Raw genomic sequence first — 18,031 nt, 5'->3', positions numbered from 1 at the left:
ACTAAAGGTGCCTCCTCCTCCCTTTTTGCGAGGAGTTAATCCTTTTATTTGAAGCGGGGCAGTCGCAAAAACACAGGAGCACAGTGTCAAAAACAAAAAAATTAAAAGAGAAAAGAAAAAAAATTGCATTGTGAGGACTTTGGTGCATTTGTTTATTCTTAAAAGAAATGGGATCATGTACAACAATCTGGTGAATGACACATATTGTTTTCTTCTTCACGTAATCACATTGTGATGTTTTCTTTTTCCTCCTTTACAAAAGCAGAGCAGGTTTCTATCTATCTTCTGGGCTACATATTATTTGATGTTACTTTTTATTAATTTTGTACAACCACATTTATAGGAGGCGTGGGGTTTGCTGCTTTTAACATATAATTCAGAGACTGACAGAGTTGTTTAACGCGCACTTGGACCACTTAATAGCTTTTGTGCATTTATGTACATAAAACAGCTTCATGGCTCCAACAGGCAGCAGTTTAAATAGAAAATAACTGTGTGTGTGTTTTTTTTGTTTTTTTTCTTCTTGTGAACATGGACAGGTAAAGGGGCTCGCACCGATTGCACCGTCACTGCCATCCTGTGGCGCGCAGGAAAAACTCCTCCTTTCTAACCTTTAAAGCGTGCTACGTGTTGTTTTTTTTTTCTCTCCTTCCCCAAATAACAGAGGTCATGCGCCGCAGAGCAAACAACTTCTGCGGGGATGCGTCTAAAACAACTGCAAACGCACGTAAAAAAACCCCAAAATGTTCAAATTGGCCTTGTAAATAAAAAAAAAAAAAAAAAAAAAAAAAGGAAGTGGGACCTATCGCCTGTACAGGGAAGTTGGAGCCAGTCAGCGCAAAACAATCTACAAAATGTGTAGAAGAACAACTATATTTCTTTAAAAAAAGAAAAGAAAAATACGTTACATATAAAAGTATAAGAAGCATTGCAGTTATAAAAATATGTTTGCCCTGAACTTAAATATGTGCAACAAGCAGTGAAGCCCATTTTGTTTTTTGAGAACTACCCGTCTTTGGGCCCCTCTTCCCTTTTTCTGTTTCCTCCGTCAACAAAAGCAAAACTCCTCGGCGAACGCAATCTCATAGATCTCCAAAATCTAAGCAGAGTACGATATGGCAATACTTAAATACCAAAAAAAAAGAAGTAGGTGCAAAAAGGTGGATTGGGAGTTTCCCTTTGTCACGTCACTTCTTCATGCCGATGGTTTCGTATGTGTCCTGGGCACGGGGAGTCAAACCCTACAAAGGGGGAAGGTAAAGATACAGCAAAATGAGTTAATCAACAGCTCGACATTCAACCTGCAGGCGTCATATGTGGTGTGTAAAAACTCACCGTGTATATGCCCTCTTCCACATTCTGGTAGGGGAAGAAGAAAGAAAGAGGACAATGTTAGACACGTCTTTGAGAAAGTACATGTCTCTGGTCAGCTAGGTGAGAAATGATGCAAGCGAAAACGGCCGAGGGGTTGACGCAGCCGTGTGAGGTCTGTGGCTCGCTGATTAATAGGCTAAAATAGGCAAAGCAGAACTATGACGTGTTGAGCGGAGGAAAGAGAGAAAAAAAATAAATAAATATATATGCTCTCCATGCTCTGCAAGGGAGCTTTAAAGCATGAGACGAGTGAACAGGAGAGCTGCTTCAAAAGCTGCTCTTACCACATTTCCATTAGTGTTAGATTAGTATTTAGATTCAGAAGTAATGATCTGTGCCTCAGAGGCTGACATACCATCGCTTTGAAACCACAAAGGCACTGCTTCCTGAATGTGTCATATTGCTAGTAGTGCCAATACGCTAGCCCTTCCCTGATTTGATGTTCACTTCCCGTAGAAAATCTTTTCAAGCTCAAACTGAGCTTCATCGGCTTTTACGAACTGTCTTAAGCTTTACAGGCTTTTATAGTACTGCAGGACCTAAACGCAAGGACCTACGTACGAAGCCTACGCGGAAGCAAGCCATTTATACTTGTGCGCTCATCTTTGTTTCTACTTCCTGCTTCACTTTCCACAATGGCGGCTGAAACTTTTCCCGAAATTTCGTAGCTCCAAACCTACCCAGTTGGCCTCACCGATTATTTATCAATCCAAAACAATCAATTCGAAAAATCACAAAGATGGAGAAGCAGCCGGAAATACTAAAGCAGAAACACGCTACTACCAAGCGGACCAACCACAGCTCTTGCGCTCTGCGTCGCCAAGGCACGTAACTACATTTCTGGGGAGGCGCACGTCAGCTATTGCATTTGTCTGCATAGGTGTCAGCGTTAACGGCGTAGCCTCTGAGACAACTTAATGCAGAAGCATAAACTGCGGGATACTCTGCAACCACTCAAGTTCCTCTTTAATATCAGTTTAGATCAGATATGACACACACGATCACATTCTCATCGACTTCTTCTTTAGCCATTTAAAGCTCCATACATTTGATGTAAATGTCCCAACACAAGTGTTTGGTTGCAGCTGTTACAGGACAGAACAGGCAAGATCTTAGTCGTACTAACACATTGCTAGCTATCAGCCAACAACGGGCAAATCTGTCGGATTTCGCTGAGAAGTTGCGGCTGGTGGGACCGACAGCTTCTCGGCCCTCGCAGCAAATCGAAACTTTCTCAGAGTGGACGTGTCATGCAAGTTCAACTCCCCACAAAACACAAGAGCTGCGGATTTAAAACAACAAAAAAAAAACAGAACAATAGCTATATGTGGGTATGGTATGTGCCAATTTCCTTTGTCTTTTTCAGACCTCAGCGCTCATCCCCTGAGGTTTGACCTGACCAGTGAAATTATTTTTGCCTCCAGCGCTCCGTCTCTTAATAGTTTCCTGAAACTCCACTTTGTGGTGCGCTGTTTTACATGCATCTCTTTGTCTCGTCTCTTTGAAACGCATTTTCACACGGCAAGCCGCACGCCTCTGTGTCTATTCTAGCCGTATGTGTGCGTATGGGTGTGTGTATGTGTGCGTGCGTTCACCCTGACCTGCTTTGGCTTTCCTTTCCCCTGCTCAGCTTCTCTGGCATTCATGATCTGTTGAAGAACCAAACGCACGTCAACAAAACAAAACAAAACAAAACAAGTTCAATTTTATTTTGGGGGCAAATATTTTAGCTTCAGGGTTGAAGTCACAACCTCTAAGAGAATTTCACTTTAAGGCGCTATTAGTGATGCAGCAGTTATCTTTCTGCAAGAGATCCGGCAGAGCTAACACTAAACCGACTGATGTCACTTCTTGGAAGTGAGGTTCACCCCTCCCCTACTACTGTTCACCAAAGGAGACACTAGAGAGAATGAAACCAAGGCTGCCACTTTAATCATCACCTAACTTTTAAAATAGACATGTCCCTTTTTCTCACCTCATTTTAGATAGCAGCACCGTCCTGGCTTCACACGTGAAGCTCATTCTTTTTTTTCCAAACAGAGGACGACCAAATTACTCTAAACGCTTTATAATCTACAGTCACTGCTGACTACAGCCAACGGAGTGCTTCATTGTCGTTTTTACATGTTTAAGGTGCTTTATCTCGCTTATGACACCCTATTTTACATTACGACATTGAAGGAGTAATCTAAACTATTGCTTTTGGCGACACCTGTGGCTAAAGGTGGTAATTGCGGTGCGTTTTTTTTTTTTTTTTTTTTAGAGGAGATACGAATAGTGTCGCCTTTGTGACATGATCACGAGCTCCGCTTATAGACTCTTGCAAAGACATAATAACTGTTGGGTGATAAATCGCTAACCATGCGCGGATTCTTGTTTATTTATGTAGTAAATGCATGAACGTCTCCACAGACACCCATATCTGAATATGTAAATGTAAGTTTAATTACTTATATAATGTCACCACTGCATTATGGGCTTAATCACAATCGCGTTGCTTAATTTAGTGAAATTTAATTAATTAAAAGTCTTTTAGGTATCTGCTTTAATTCATTTTTATATCAAAATATTTTTATAATGAGGTAACGTATACGTTTTTATATTTAAATGAATATACTTTTTGGTATTTATCCATCATTTGTATTCCAAACATTTATTTTAAAATTAAATAAAATAAAATAGTCGCATTTGTGTTAATGGACAGTGTAGAAGACAGATATTCAGACCTTGATCCTGCAGTAGAGAGCCGTCAGGATGATGCCGTACAAAAACAGGATGCCGTCCAGCACATAACAGATCTCGGGCTCAGCCAGAGCAGCTAAAGGAGCACAAGAGAATTAATTATTAGCAGCGTAAGAACTTCCACTTCCACTGTTAATGGAATACCTATCTAATAGTTTCAAAATGAACACGTCAAAGTGACCCTTGGCAATTCAGTCGACTTCACACGTCACATCTTGTGGCAATGACCTTTCTCAGCAACCCATGGCACTGTTACAGCGTCACTTACAAAACAGTCTTGTTTGGTAACGAGCGCTGTCACCATCTCAATTGTGAAACAACGGCAACGACATGCATGAAAAAAAAAAAACAAGTGCATAAAGTGAAGTGTATGTATTATCTGAAGCAATACATGTATAGTGCAAAATACGGAAGATATATAGCGCCATTTTATGTGCTATCACTATAGCATGCGTTTATTTTTGACAGATAGAGGAAAGGAAATCTGAGAAAGACTGTGGCATTTAAAAAGAAAATCTTCATTAACGCAACCATGCATGCAATAAAGAAAATATGAGAGTAATTACGTTAAGTAATAAAGAAAATGGACACTATGAGTCCTCCATAGATCCTGCATCTGATCTGTTGAAGTCGTAACGACTAGCAATCACTTGCCAAAGCACAGTATGTAAAAAAAAAAAATGTACATACTGAGACACAAATTTGTAGTAATTCTTTTCAGAAATGTGCTTTTATGTGTGACCAAGCAATTTCCCTTGTGGATGAATAAAGTTCATCTAAGTCTAAGTCTAAGTCTAAGGGAGAACCCCCTCTCTACAGAGGATCAGTGGACACAGATGCTAGATGATATCTACACAATGGAAAAGATGACACACCGTCTAAGACTAGAGGAAGCTCAACCCAAAGAAAAAAATGGACGAAATGGTCAATATTCAGGACCGAACACATTACTGACAAATTGCTAACAGATTGCCAAGTCTGTAACTCCCACATGTTTTTATTTGTTTTGGTATTTACCTGTTGTTTTTTTGTTTGTTTTTTACGTTGATTTTTCACTTAAGTAAAAGTAAAATTAAAGAACAAAAAAAGAAATGTGATTTTATTTACGTCTACATGAATTTTTTTGAAAAAAGGAAAAAAGCCAGCTTTAAAAATGGTGTTTTTCTTTTGGACTTACATTTTGCGCACATGAAATTTAACCAACAATAAAAGGACTTTACTGTGTTATTAAGTGTTATCATCATGGTTACGCAGCAAAATGTGTAATTTACATAAAAGCTATTAGTTAAAAAAAAAAATTATATTCTTTAAATCAAGCATAAACTTGTTTTAGTTAAAGTATAAACATGGAAGTAAAATTAAGTTCAGAGCTCTTCCTGTTGTGGGTGGAAACTCCTGACATGTTCTTACTTAAAATCATAAAGATGACCTAATGGAAACAGATGAAGGTTAAATTACTTACTTTAATACGTGACTGACATTTATTTTACACTTTAATTAGTTTCTAAATGATTAAAACCAATTTACACGATTAGTTTACGTCATTTTTTTTTTCCCTGACTGCTTTGAACGCATCTTACGTTTAACTGACCGCAACTTTCGAAGCATTAAAATTAAGCGCTGCTGTGTTATTTGATTTGTTTGAGGATATAGGTGATCTTGCTAAACGACTTCTCCAAAAGAATATAAAAGTTTATTTCTTACAATTACAGAGAAGTTACGACAACTTCTCTAAGCAAGAAATTCCCCTCATACGGTTGATGTCATTATGGCTCCTTACCTCTATCATTACAGAGATGAATCACTTCCCTAAAAAAAAAAATCTGCAATCACATGATCGGTTTTTCCTCACAGACTCGATTCCTAATGCGGCCTCCCTTGGCAAAGTGGTGAATCTCAATCTCCACTTAACTCTGACAGAAGTCCTGGCATTGTTTTAGGGGTTGGGTCTGTTTTTGGATGTAGCCTACTGTACTCATGGATAAGGGGGATCCAGTAAAGCCTGCAGACAGCCCGAGTTGTTACAGCTGGGGTACGTGTTTGCCTGTGAGATGCGGTGCGTTATCTGCACTGACATATCTTTTGGTTTCCGCGAGTCACAAGCAGTGCGGGTTCAGAGGAAACAGTTAACACCGACTAAGGCCTCAACACACAACTTATAGCGTGATATTAAGACATTAACATGTTTCCATACGTCCCTCTACAGCGCATGAGAGCGAGAAGCGCGCATATGTTTGCCCCAACTCCTATGGCATCTTTAATTTTCTTACATCAAATTGCTCAGGACGCAAAGCAGTTAGAGGAGACTTTAAAATAAATGAATAAATAACTGACCTCCTTCTTAAATTGTATACAGCAGCTGGCTGTAACCTCAACTCAAACTGCACTGCAGACCACGGTGTACTTAGAAGTAGGTCAGTCGGTTGTGGCTTGGAATAAAAACCAGTGTGTTTCAAGTTCAAATTTAATACACCTGCTTGACTTTCTCAAACACGCAAGAAAACGCTGAAATATGTAAAAAAATTATCTCCCTTACTCGCTGTTCCGAGAATGATTAGTTTGAGCCGTAAAATAGTGAAAATAAACCGTCCGCGATCACAAACTGTTTTAAAAGTGAGCGAGTACTGCACATACTCTGTATTTGAGAAGCTAGACGCGTTAACTAATTGGTATTTCTGCAGAAAATGCGACTTTTCTTGCTTATTTTTCTTGCAGGCTAACGACTAATCGATTTAATCATGCCAGCTCTGCGTCTCTACCTGCTTAAGTATAGACTCAGTATTTAGGCTACTGACTATTAGAAAGCCAGAAATACTCTTCATCTCCACATTTTTGTTTGTAGACATTGAATTTTTATCTTGTTAAATCAACTTTTTAGGATGTCGTGTTGAAAATCAACGGGAAGCTGTTAAAGCTGCATTCATCAAATGTACGCTCTTTTTCAAAAAGTGCGTACGCTGCAAAAAAAAAAAAACGCATACACTCATGAAATATACAAAATTTGGAGGCAGCAAGACTCAATTTGTCCGATGCCAGGCATGCATGAGAAGTGGCTCAACTAGTGCGGTAGTTAGAGAAAAGAGAAAAAAAAAAAGTGTCCATACCCCCCACCCCCCCCAATCAACACCTCACCCCATGCATGCGTGTGTGTGTGTGTGTGTTCCTCACCACAACTTACATGAACCAACAGGGTCAGTTTCTCTTTTCACAGGAACTGTAAAGTGGTGACTACATTTCAGCTGCCTACACTGAGCGGAATTCAGACCAAATGTCACAAAAAAAAACAACAACCCAGCGCTTTCAATAATCACGTACCAATCTGCCCATATACTGTAAATTATAGCTTTAAAATAAAGTTTAGGTTTGTTATGTACCAGCACAGCAGACACTTTTATCTTCGCTCCTTAGATTTATATAAAATACACTATTTTCACCTTTAATCCTCAAACACAACAGTTTGTTTAGTTGCTCTGTATCTAAATTAAAGATATAAGAACCGAACAAGTTTTCTGATCATAAACTAAAAGTAAGGTAATCGGAGGTTACATCACATTCACTGATGTATAAAAAGATTTAGTTTTTTGGTCACAGCTTACCAGCTCTCCCAAAACACATCCACAGAGGAATCGCCACCAGTAGCGGACTCCGGCCCCACACAGCCATGGCAACAGAGGTTCGACACAGGTGGATCCTTTTGAACAACCAGCAAACGCGACTAGTCGTTGGTGTTTTTGAGACTCGAGCAGTGCGCGCTCCTTCGCAGCTCAGAGAGAGAGGGGAAGTTGTGGTCTGAGCTCGAAGTCCATTCGACTCATCAGACCACTCCCCCGCCCCCCCCCCTCCCATTTGAACACCAAAGCAGAGGAAAGAGGCTTTGGTCTCTGCTGCCATTTCTTTTTTCTTTTTTTTTTTTCTTTAATACTCGATATCTCAGGTTTTTGAGGCAGTTAAAAGGAAACGGAGAGTTTGAAAAAGACTTCTAATCGCGCCGTAATAACGCGAAAGCCAAAAAAAAAAAACACGAAATACACTTCGGCGTTGACTCATAAAATATTTATTAGGTTTATTTGAGCATTGTACATCAGTGATTACGAGCGGAGGCATATGTCGAAGAACCTCACTACAGAGAGAAGAGAACAGGAAGAGAACCTCTCTACCAGAAGTGTGAAAGACAGCGAATTCTCCTCTTCATTAACCCAGAAAGCAGCGGCGTCACGTCAACGGTCAACCTCGCCAAACACTATATCCTGTGTACCTGAGAGAAGAGATAAAAGAAAGATTTTAATACAACTTTATACAAATTAATGTATAAAAATAGCGGAAATAATAATCACATATCTTACCAATAATGGCCACCACATCAGCCAACATGTGTCCTTGGGACATTTTATCCAGACCAGCCTGGAAAGAGAAATTCAACCGTCAGAGAGCAGCTACCACTTTACACATCAGTGAGCTTCATAATTCACTAGATCATAGCCTGAAGTTAACGCTCTCGCTACTCTAATAGTTTGTTTATGCAACTTTAAAGACATTTTTAGCCTCGTAGACCCAAAAATTCAAACGACTGCTTGCCACGAGCTAAGGGACCGGCAGGAAAGGAGGAAGGGAGGGAGGAAGGGGAGCAGAGGAGGAGAGAGAGTCTGTGTGCTTTTAAAAACGGCCCAATAATACTTTTCTAAAATGTCGCTAATGAACTAAAAGTAGCCCCGAGGACGAGGCGTTAAACGCGCTGAATAATTGATTGCGCCGGTGTGTTTAATATTTCACGGCGTCTTGTGAAGTTGCGAGCGCGCACCAAGTGAGCGAATCCCGGAGCTTTGATCTTGCAGCGATAGGGTCTGCTGGAGCCGTCCGATACCAGATAAACACCAAACTCGCCCTGCAAGCGGACACACACACACACACACACACAGATACACAGATGCACTTCAGTAAGAATATTACATCACAACAATTAATTAAGACTCAAAAAACTACTAAGAGTACACACTGAACAAAAACTGTGGGGTGCCTATTAGTGGATCTACAGACGAGTTTACTAATGTGAGAGGAAAATAACAAAGAGACAGGTCAATGCAGAGGTCTAATATTATTTGGATGATGAGCGGTCTCACCTTGGGGGCCTCTACGGCGGTGTACGTGGCCCCTGGTGGGACCTGGTAGCCCTCTGTGTACAGTTTAAAGTGGTGGATCAGAGACTCCATGGACGTCTAGCAAGAAGAGGTCACAAATAAATAACACATGTCAGCAGGTTGAAGTTTAAAACTCTTCTAACAGTGGTGAGGGGAACTAGAGGTGATATCAAGCCTGATTCTGTAAAGGGGTAGGGTGAAGGCAAATTAGGGAAATGAAAGACATTTAATTAACACAAAGAAGTACAGGAAAAACCTTTTCAAAGATGAAATAACCGACAGGAAGAGAGTGAGGATCGTGACACACGAAGATGACGATCAGTCATTTACTGATGAGCATCTGACCCTAGTTCTGGAGACAAACCCTGAAAGCATAGACTGTATATAAATATGGACAATGCGTCCCCACTTCCTTGCATTGGCCAAACTGATGCTATTTTTCTGGGGATACAGGTGGCGCCATCTTGCAAGTTTTGAGCCAGAGTCTGCGCAGTAGGGTCCAAGAGTGGAGCCACGTGGAGACGCGATATCGATGCCCCGCCCACACTTCCTCCAGACTCACTCGCGTTTTTGTTTAATCAATACTACGCTCTGCTCTACCTCTACTAGTTACAAGGAAATGTTGGATTATACACTGTACTTATTTTTTTTTTTTTCCACAGTCCTACAGGACCGCTTTACGGAGCAGTTGGCATGGCAACTGGTAATCGCCATTATGTCACATCCTGTTTCTATAGCATAAAATAACCAAAATGAAACTTATCCAAAGAATTGACACTTGAACATACATCAACAATATATTAACTACCTAAAATGACAGAAACCATCCTTGAAAAAAGTTATTTGACGCGTATTTTAGTGTTTTAGTTTGGCGCACGTCCCATCCACAAACATGGAGGAGGCGGAGCTTATGACCTATACTGCAGCCAGCCACCAGGGGGAGCTCTACTTGCTTTGGCTTCACTTTAAAGGAGCTGTTCCGCCGTCCATCTTTATACTGTCGATGCTTGAACCTCTGGCACTAACTTCTGCCACCTGCCTGCAGGCCAGAAAATAAGTGCTCGATGTCTGTTGGCTGTCACCTCGGCTTTAATGTGTCACCGCTGGCCGCTGTCGCCATTAGTTCTTTGATGACAATGTCTATTCGGCTCACCTTCATCTCAGACCTCTTGGGTGGGGCCACCTTGGCATCATCCACCTTAATCTCTCCCTCTGGCATCTTGTTGAGCGCCTGGTGAACGATCCTCAGACACTGCCTCATCTCCTCCACTCTGCACAGATACCTGTAACACACACACAGACACAGGTATAGCTGTCAACTTACAGATGTAGCTGTGAATCATAATCAGCTCTTACACTGCATCCATAAAGAAGAGAAAGCAGTTCCGGTACACGTTTATGTCGACCCTGAGCTTTACTCAACTCATGTTTTGAAAGGAGTTTTCACATAATCGAAATGCATAAAAAGCGTATAGCTCGGACAAAGAATACAACTATGTAAAACACGTTTCTGCAGAAAGCTGGGCTGATTAAAATAGGTCTGTATCGGTTCCGTCTTAAACACTTTTTTTTTTTTTATATAAAAAGGGTCATATCTTCATTCTGAAAGGGTTCAACACAAGTACACACAAGAATGCATGTTGATAAACGTGCTCCGTCTCTAGATGTTCATGTCTCAGTACTGCTGAGCTCAAATACGTACGGGGTCATTTCTGCTTTAGCCGTTGCAGCTGATCACTCAGGGCATATGGGGCTTCTCTGGCTTCTCTATTTTAAAGGAAATGCATACATCTGCAAATAATTTATATAAATAGCGCTCCACTAGTCGCTTTGGGGACTTTGCATTATGCGACATATTTGCTGCTACGTTGAGCTTTAGCATGGAAAAGCAATGACGTGGAAGATTTCTGCAAGAACGTTCAACGCCTGAATCGTATTTATATACGTCAATAACAATCCAAGCCGTCTCCAAGACGCTTTCCAGAACCCGGAGCCTGATCTGATTATGTATCTGCTACATAAAGTCAATTATTTTAAAGACGTCAAATACAATTTGCATTAACTGCAAAGTGGCAAAAGCAAGCGACGCGGACTGGTGCTTGATAAAATCTGTCGCCCATCTCACACTTGCTAGTTCTTCTTACGCGGAAACTCCAAACTGCTTTTTAACAAATTATTTGCGAGTCCTACGGTTGTCTAGTAGTACTTATATTTGGGATGCAAGGGCGAAGTTAAGTTGACTTATTTACTTGCGCCAAAATTAACATGACAGGAAATGAAAGCTTGCACATAGCACAGGAGGCAGAACAGCGGGGCAGGGAAATGAAGTCACCAGCAAAGTTCTCACCTATTTATGTCGTATTTTAAACTTGCGCCATCACATTTCATTGAGATAAGTTATTATGTTGAAACTTGAAGAAGAGACTAGAGCTAAATCTGCAGGGTAATTATTCGTTCATCTTCTGTAACCGCTTGTTCCTGATAAGGATCGCAGGGTCTGCTGGAGCCTATCTCAGCTGTCATCGGGTGAGAGGCGGGGTACACCCTGGACAGGTACACGAGAGGCGGGGTACACCCTGGACAGGTACACGAGAGGCGGGGTGCACCCTGGACAGGTACACGAGAGGCGGGGTACGCCCTGGACAGGTACACGAGAGGCGGGGTACACCCTGGACAGGTACCCGAGAGGCAGGGTACACCCTGGATAGGTACCCGAGAGGCGGGGTACACCCTGGATAGGTACACGAGAGGCGGGTACACGAGAGGCGGGTACACAAGAGGCGGGTACACAAGAGGCGGGGTACACCCTGGACACGAGAGGCAGGGTACACCCTGGACAGGTACACGAGAGGCAGGGTACACCCTGGACAGGTACACGAGAGGCAGGGTACGCCCTGGACAGGTACACGAGAGGCGGGGTACGCCCTGGACAGGTACACGAGAGGCGGGGTACGCCCTGGACAGGTACACGAGAGGCGGGGTACGCCCTGGACAGGTACACGAGAGGCAGGGTACGCCCTGGACAGGTACACGAGAGGCAGGGTACACCTTGGACAAGTCGCCAGTCTATCGCAGGGCAACACAGAGAGACAGACAACCATTCACACTCACACCTACGGCCAATTTAGAATCACTAATGAACCTAACAAGCATGTTTTTGTACAGTGGAAGGAAGCCGGAGTACCTGGAGAGAACCCTGTAGGGTAATTATTTTAAATTTAAAGGCTTTGGAAACCTATCGAAAGAAGGGTTTAGGAGTGAGGGTTATCTCATCTTTTCATAGATGCAGCGACAAGCCAGATGTGGCTATAATTAGGCTTTGATCTTTATTTATACTCGTCCTCTTTTTATTGACACTCTTTAAACTTAATAATCTCTCCAACATGAATGAAGTCTAGAGAAAACGCAGAAACACCGACACCCGTCACTATCAGTCATCTCCTCCTTCCTCTGCTGCTGATGTGGCGTCACTGCATGCAGGTTTCACCCCTCGTGAGTGGTGCCGTCTCAGACTTTTTGCAGCCAATCACCTATGACCTTTGCAATAAGCAGTTAAAAAAAAAGAAAAAAGCCGACCATATATGTAGGGCTAATCTTATCTGCCGTTACAGAGACTGCACATCAAACTATTTAGGTGGAACACTGCTGATTACATACTGGGGTGTTGAATGACTTCCGATTTAGGCACAAATCAGATGAGTGTGCATTGCAGCAGTACATTTGTTATATATCAGGACTTACATATTCTGAACGTCACGGCAGAATGAGCTTCATCCTTAGTGAAATAACTGCTGCTAGTTTGCTGCTATGAAATGACCCACTGGACTCCTTCACCTGTCTTCTAGGAGGCGTCTCGCTATCTGCTGCTTAAAACACGCCAGTGGTGCATGATAGCAGCTGACGTTATTTTGCCCATCTGCATGTTTAAGCTCCTTGAATGAACGGGAAAGCCCCTTTTCATTTTACACCTCACGACATCTCTTCATTACAGGCAGAGCAGCTGAACGTTGTTGCATCTCGCACTTGTTGGGTGTTAATTTCCGACTCTCAACTACAGCGGTTTGTTAATAGTTTACCTGTCGTAACAGTCTCCCTTGCTTCCGATGGGGACGTCAAACTCCACCTCGTCGTACTTGTCGTACGGCTGAGACTTCCTCAGATCCCACTTGATTCCTGACCCTCGCAGCATCACCCCACTGGAAGAGGAATGAGGAGAGAGGTGATCAGATTTGTAATATTTAAACCACTCTAAGCCTCCCGTAGCTCTAACAGGCGGGTCACCTGAAGCCATAGTTGAGGGCTTCCTCGGCAGTAACCACCCCGATGTCCACGGTGCGGTTCTTCCAGATACGATTGTTGGTCAGCATCTGCGACGAGGAGGACAAACGCAAAGCTGCTTTCACTGAACGGATTTTAAAAGCATTTGCATCGTGCTTCATCACGTCTGGAGTCGCTCACCTCTTCTACTTCATCAATTCGAATGGAGAAGTTCTTGCTCCACTCATAGATGTCATCCATCAGGCCAAGGGGCATATCCTGGGGGGGAGGGGCGGGGGGGGGGAAGAAACGTGTGTGATGAATTGGAGAACATTTTTTAAAATTGCTGGGCTGAGAAGACCTACCCGCATCATCAGGTCTGACTGCGAGCAGACGGATTATTCACCTACCTGATGAACGCCGCCGGGCCTGACGTATGCAGCGTGCATTCTGGCTCCAGACACTCGCTCATAAAACTCGAACATCTGAAAGGAAACGCAAAAGAAGAAGGTTCTCAGCGTGAAAACTCTACTCAGGACTGCTTTGCATTTGAGATTAAATGATCAAATCGGAAATTTCAGTGATGTTTTATGGATCGGGAGGACAGTGGATATTATGGAGACATGTTATCCAAGGCAGATCAGATTTCCAGGAGTCCTCTGATAGTTTAGCTACCTGGTTGTAGCACATTGTAATCAGTTAAGCATCTAACCTTCTCTCTCTCCTCAAACATCCAAAAGAAGGGAGTCATGGCACCGATGTCCAGGGCGTGCGTGGTGATGGCCATGATGTGATTCATGATGCGAGTCAACTCTCCGAACAGCACTGTAAACACAACGAAGGGCACATTGTACTGTTGATACCAGAAACGGTCGCTTGATTCGTTGATTCGCTTCTTTTTTATTCAGCTGTTCTTTGATTTCTTTTGTTTGGACTGCTCATTAGACCAAAAAACAAGAGTCCACTTCGCATTACATCCCTAGAAATGTAAATGTCACTCTATGATATATGTGTCTACTGCTTACATCCGCTTTTATGTTTGTTCAATACCACAAATCTCACTAAATGCTCAGGAAAGATTAGATTACACTCATCGTAATAGGCACTTAAAAGCTCTAAAGCCGCGAATCATCGGATCTGAAGTCCTGAGACCTCCTCATGTCTGACCATTTCTATTCCGTACCTCTAATCCACTGGGCCCGGGGTGGAGCTTGGATGTTGAGCAACTTCTCCACAGCCAGAGAGTAGGCCTGCTCATTACACATCATGGAAACGTAGTCCAGGCGGTCAAAGTAGGGCAGAGCCTGAAACGGAGCAAGAGGAACGTGAGGAGAATTAAGCAACGCACGATAAAGGTCTTACGGCTGACATCAAGATTTTCACTTTCAAATGAGCGAGTGAGGTGCTCTCTTGCTGTTGCGCCAGCTCTTGATGGTCGTCTTCATCCTCCTCGGCATGAGGGGCATTGTTACGCTTTTATACACGGAAAATCATTTAACCATCATCTAATGGGTTTAAATTAAGGCTTATGGTTGTACGAATTTCACCACCAGGTAGGGAACCATCAGTGAGTCATGATCAAATACCACCTGGCTGAAAGGTTGACTTAAACCAGAAAGGGAGAAAACCACTGCAGAGTTCATCATGAGAAGTGTAAATAAATAAATAAATAAAGAAGCATGAAAAAGAGACAATAGCCACACAGACCAATCTAAATGAGCAAAAGTAGAAAATCATGGACAAGAGTAGCGTACATTTCCAGCAGCGTGATATCAACCCAGAGATAGTTTACACAGTGGTGCAATTTGCTCCATACCTGCAGGTAGGTCTTGTACTCGATCAGCTTCTCGGTGCCACGATGCAGCAGCCCAATGTGCGGGTCACACTTCTTGACAGACTCTCCGCTGAGCTCCATCACCAGACGCAGCACACCGTGAGCAGCGGGATGCTGCGGGCCAAAGTTGATCGTCAGGTTGGCCACATTCTTCTCCGCGGGAGCATCTTTGTCTGAAAAGGAAAGGGAATTCAACGCAATCAGACCGGATGAAGAAAAGGCCACTTTTCTGACGCAAACGTACATTTAGAACAGCAGCCATTATTCTTGTACGCTTCACTGTGTGTGTGTGTGTGTGTGTGTGTGGGTGTTACCATTCCACGGGGGTGGTGCCCATTTCTCAGTGACAGCAGTGGGGTACATCACCGCCCCGCCATAATGCTCCATCCACTCCACATCTGGCTGCCATTGTTTCTGCCTGAAAACAAAAACAAAACGCACAGAAAGACACAGATTATATTAACAGGAGATAATCACAAGGCCAGGTGTTCAGTATTTAGCTGCCACCACGAGGGCCAGAATATTATCCGAGTGCGAGGTAGGTGACACCTGTCAGGCTACCTGAGTGCTGCCTAAGAGGCTTTGATCTAAATTTGTTCAGGCTGTCATGTGGAAAGGCTGAGCACCTCAGCTACACCCGGCCTCCCAAATCTGACTAGTGATTATCAGATCTAGCTGGTGATGGAAACAGAAACAGAATATAGGTGCAGGCTGTCCAAGCAAAAGATGCTTGATGCTAAATGTTGCATAATTATAGCAAAAACATGTCAATAACTAGCCTAGCATACACATATTTTAGGTTGTCTGGTGTTGTATAATGGCTGCAGTCGCTGTAAATTGATAACCTGTTAAATTATTAATTAATATTAATTTAGTCCTGACCTTAAGGTTAACACAGGAGACGCAGCGCCTGTGCCGTAAACAGACACACGTTAGCTAACAACAGACGCCTAGGAGGTAGCAAGAAAGCTAACGTAGCCTAAAACGTACGGGGGCAGTTGAGGTGGCAGCGGTGCTATAATCACGTCTGCACCTTGCCAAGTCGTCTTCCATTCAAAAATAAAGATTAAATTTAAGAAGGCGACTATTCTGCGTGTTTCTGCAGAGGCAAAGTCGGCTTGTTTAGCATTATGCTAACGCTAGCCTGTCGGCATGCATCCTTTTTGTGGACATTAAAGCAGCCGTCGATATAAAAGTCACACATAGCGCCGCGCTTTGTCTCCGCGTTGTCTCACCTGTTCTGCAGGACCGTGCAGCCAGGGCTCAGCAGGTTGTTGTTTAATATTAATTTTGTTGAAGGACGTCCTAGTTTGGAAAGCGACCTCAACATTGTCGCCGCCATCTTGGCTGTTAGACAACCTCTGGCCAATGACGTAGGGGAGTTTCTTCTTCTGTGGTTTTTAGAGGCTCGTTAGGGCTACAGCGCATGTCTGCCACCTATCGGTATAAAGAAGACCACGTGTTGTGTTATAAAAGGTTATTTTATGTGTAAAATACAACTATTATACACAAATACTACTACTACTACTACTACCAATAATAATAATAATAATAATAATATAAAATGTTAAATATAGGAAAAGATAACCTTCATACATGCCATAGCAGGATGCGAATTCAATATTTTCAGTTTGCATTCAAATCACGCATAATACTGTTAATTGCAATTAAAACTGATTAGCTTTATTATTAAAGAATGAATCCACAAGTTCTTTTATTTTTTTTAAAGGCCTTGAACTCACATACCACTATAACTGCTCTTATTTCTTGATATTTCTTAATACTACAATACCAACAAATGTGTATTAAAGGTCCAATAATTGTTAAAAAAGGTCTCCCTTTTTAACAATTAATTTTAAAGCTCACGTGTCTCCGGGCTGTGTAGTTCACGTTTCAGCTCAAAATACAACACGGTTCCTTAATTCTAAGCTGCGCGTATGCGCGTGGTTTTAACCACGGCCTAAACGGGCTGTTTCAGTCTATGTCAGGGGTGTCAAACTTATTTTAGTACAGGGGCCACATAAACCCAGTTTGATGTTAAGGGGGCCGGACCAATAACACAATAGCGTATTTACCTATGAATAACAACAACTCCAAATGTTTTCTTTTGTTTTAGTGCAAAGATGTTCATTATGAAAATGTTTACATTTAATGAACAATTGGATATTTCTTAAGAAAAAGAAATGCAATTTCTGTTTAGTTTAGGTCTCAGTGTTGAGTTATGTCCACAACTCTTACTAAATCTGTGTGAACCCTTGGAATAGCAATTACTTTTATTGGAAAAATTGCAGTTAATGTCTTCAGTGTAATTCGCAAATTCATCTCGCGGGCCAGATTAGACCCTCTGGCTCGCCGGTTTTGGCCCCCGGGCCGTATGTTTGACACATATGGTCTATGTAGTTTTAAAAGTAAACAAGCTGCTGCTACCAAGGTTGTCTCTGTACTGCTTCTGGTTTGACATACGAAGGTGCCAATATAACATTTGCTGTAAAGGAATATAACAGATATGATAAACTTGAATTACATGCTGCGAATATATGTTATGTATGTGATTTACATTTTTGGTTTTGCTGCTGGCTTAATTGCTGTGCTGCATGTTTGTTTGTATTTTTGCTTTTTTGTTCGATACAAGGAAAAGAAATGCCCTTGTGGAAATGAACCAGGAGACTCAGTATGACAGAAGGCTGTG

General features: G+C 42.3%; 2 protein-coding genes across 2 annotated transcripts; both read right to left on the bottom strand.

The window, feature by feature from the left end:
- Nucleotides 1-135: 135 nt before the first annotated feature.
- fcer1g (Fc epsilon receptor IgFc epsilon receptor Ig) lies at nucleotides 136-7,869 on the bottom strand. Its single transcript, XM_084546792.1, has 5 exons — nucleotides 7,713-7,869; nucleotides 4,101-4,192; nucleotides 2,976-3,023; nucleotides 1,336-1,359; nucleotides 136-1,241 (listed from the first exon to the last, which is right to left on the bottom strand). Exons 1-5 carry the CDS (start codon nucleotides 7,777-7,779, stop codon nucleotides 1,188-1,190), a joined length of 285 nt encoding a protein of 94 aa, XP_084402918.1. The 5' UTR covers nucleotides 7,780-7,869; the 3' UTR covers nucleotides 136-1,187.
- Nucleotides 7,870-8,152: 283 nt separating this feature from the next.
- Nucleotides 8,153-16,729, bottom strand: ndufs2 (NADH:ubiquinone oxidoreductase core subunit S2). The gene is made up of 14 exons (XM_084548001.1): nucleotides 16,578-16,729; nucleotides 15,657-15,760; nucleotides 15,325-15,515; nucleotides 14,692-14,812; nucleotides 14,221-14,333; nucleotides 13,919-13,993; nucleotides 13,710-13,787; nucleotides 13,533-13,618; nucleotides 13,328-13,447; nucleotides 10,405-10,534; nucleotides 9,234-9,329; nucleotides 8,915-8,998; nucleotides 8,460-8,517; nucleotides 8,153-8,371 (listed from the first exon to the last, which is right to left on the bottom strand). The coding sequence occupies exons 1-14, from the start codon at nucleotides 16,682-16,684 to the stop codon at nucleotides 8,334-8,336; spliced, it is 1,401 nt and encodes a 466-aa protein (XP_084404127.1). The 5' UTR covers nucleotides 16,685-16,729; the 3' UTR covers nucleotides 8,153-8,333.
- Nucleotides 16,730-18,031: the final 1,302 nt, after the last annotated feature.

This window comes from Chelon labrosus (genome assembly GCF_963514085.1).
Source record: "Chelon labrosus genome assembly, chromosome: 1".
In the NCBI taxonomy this organism is placed as follows: domain Eukaryota; kingdom Metazoa; phylum Chordata; class Actinopteri; order Mugiliformes; family Mugilidae; genus Chelon; species Chelon labrosus.
Note: the sequence above shows the minus strand (reverse complement) of the source record. Positions and strands in the feature narration are given on the sequence as shown.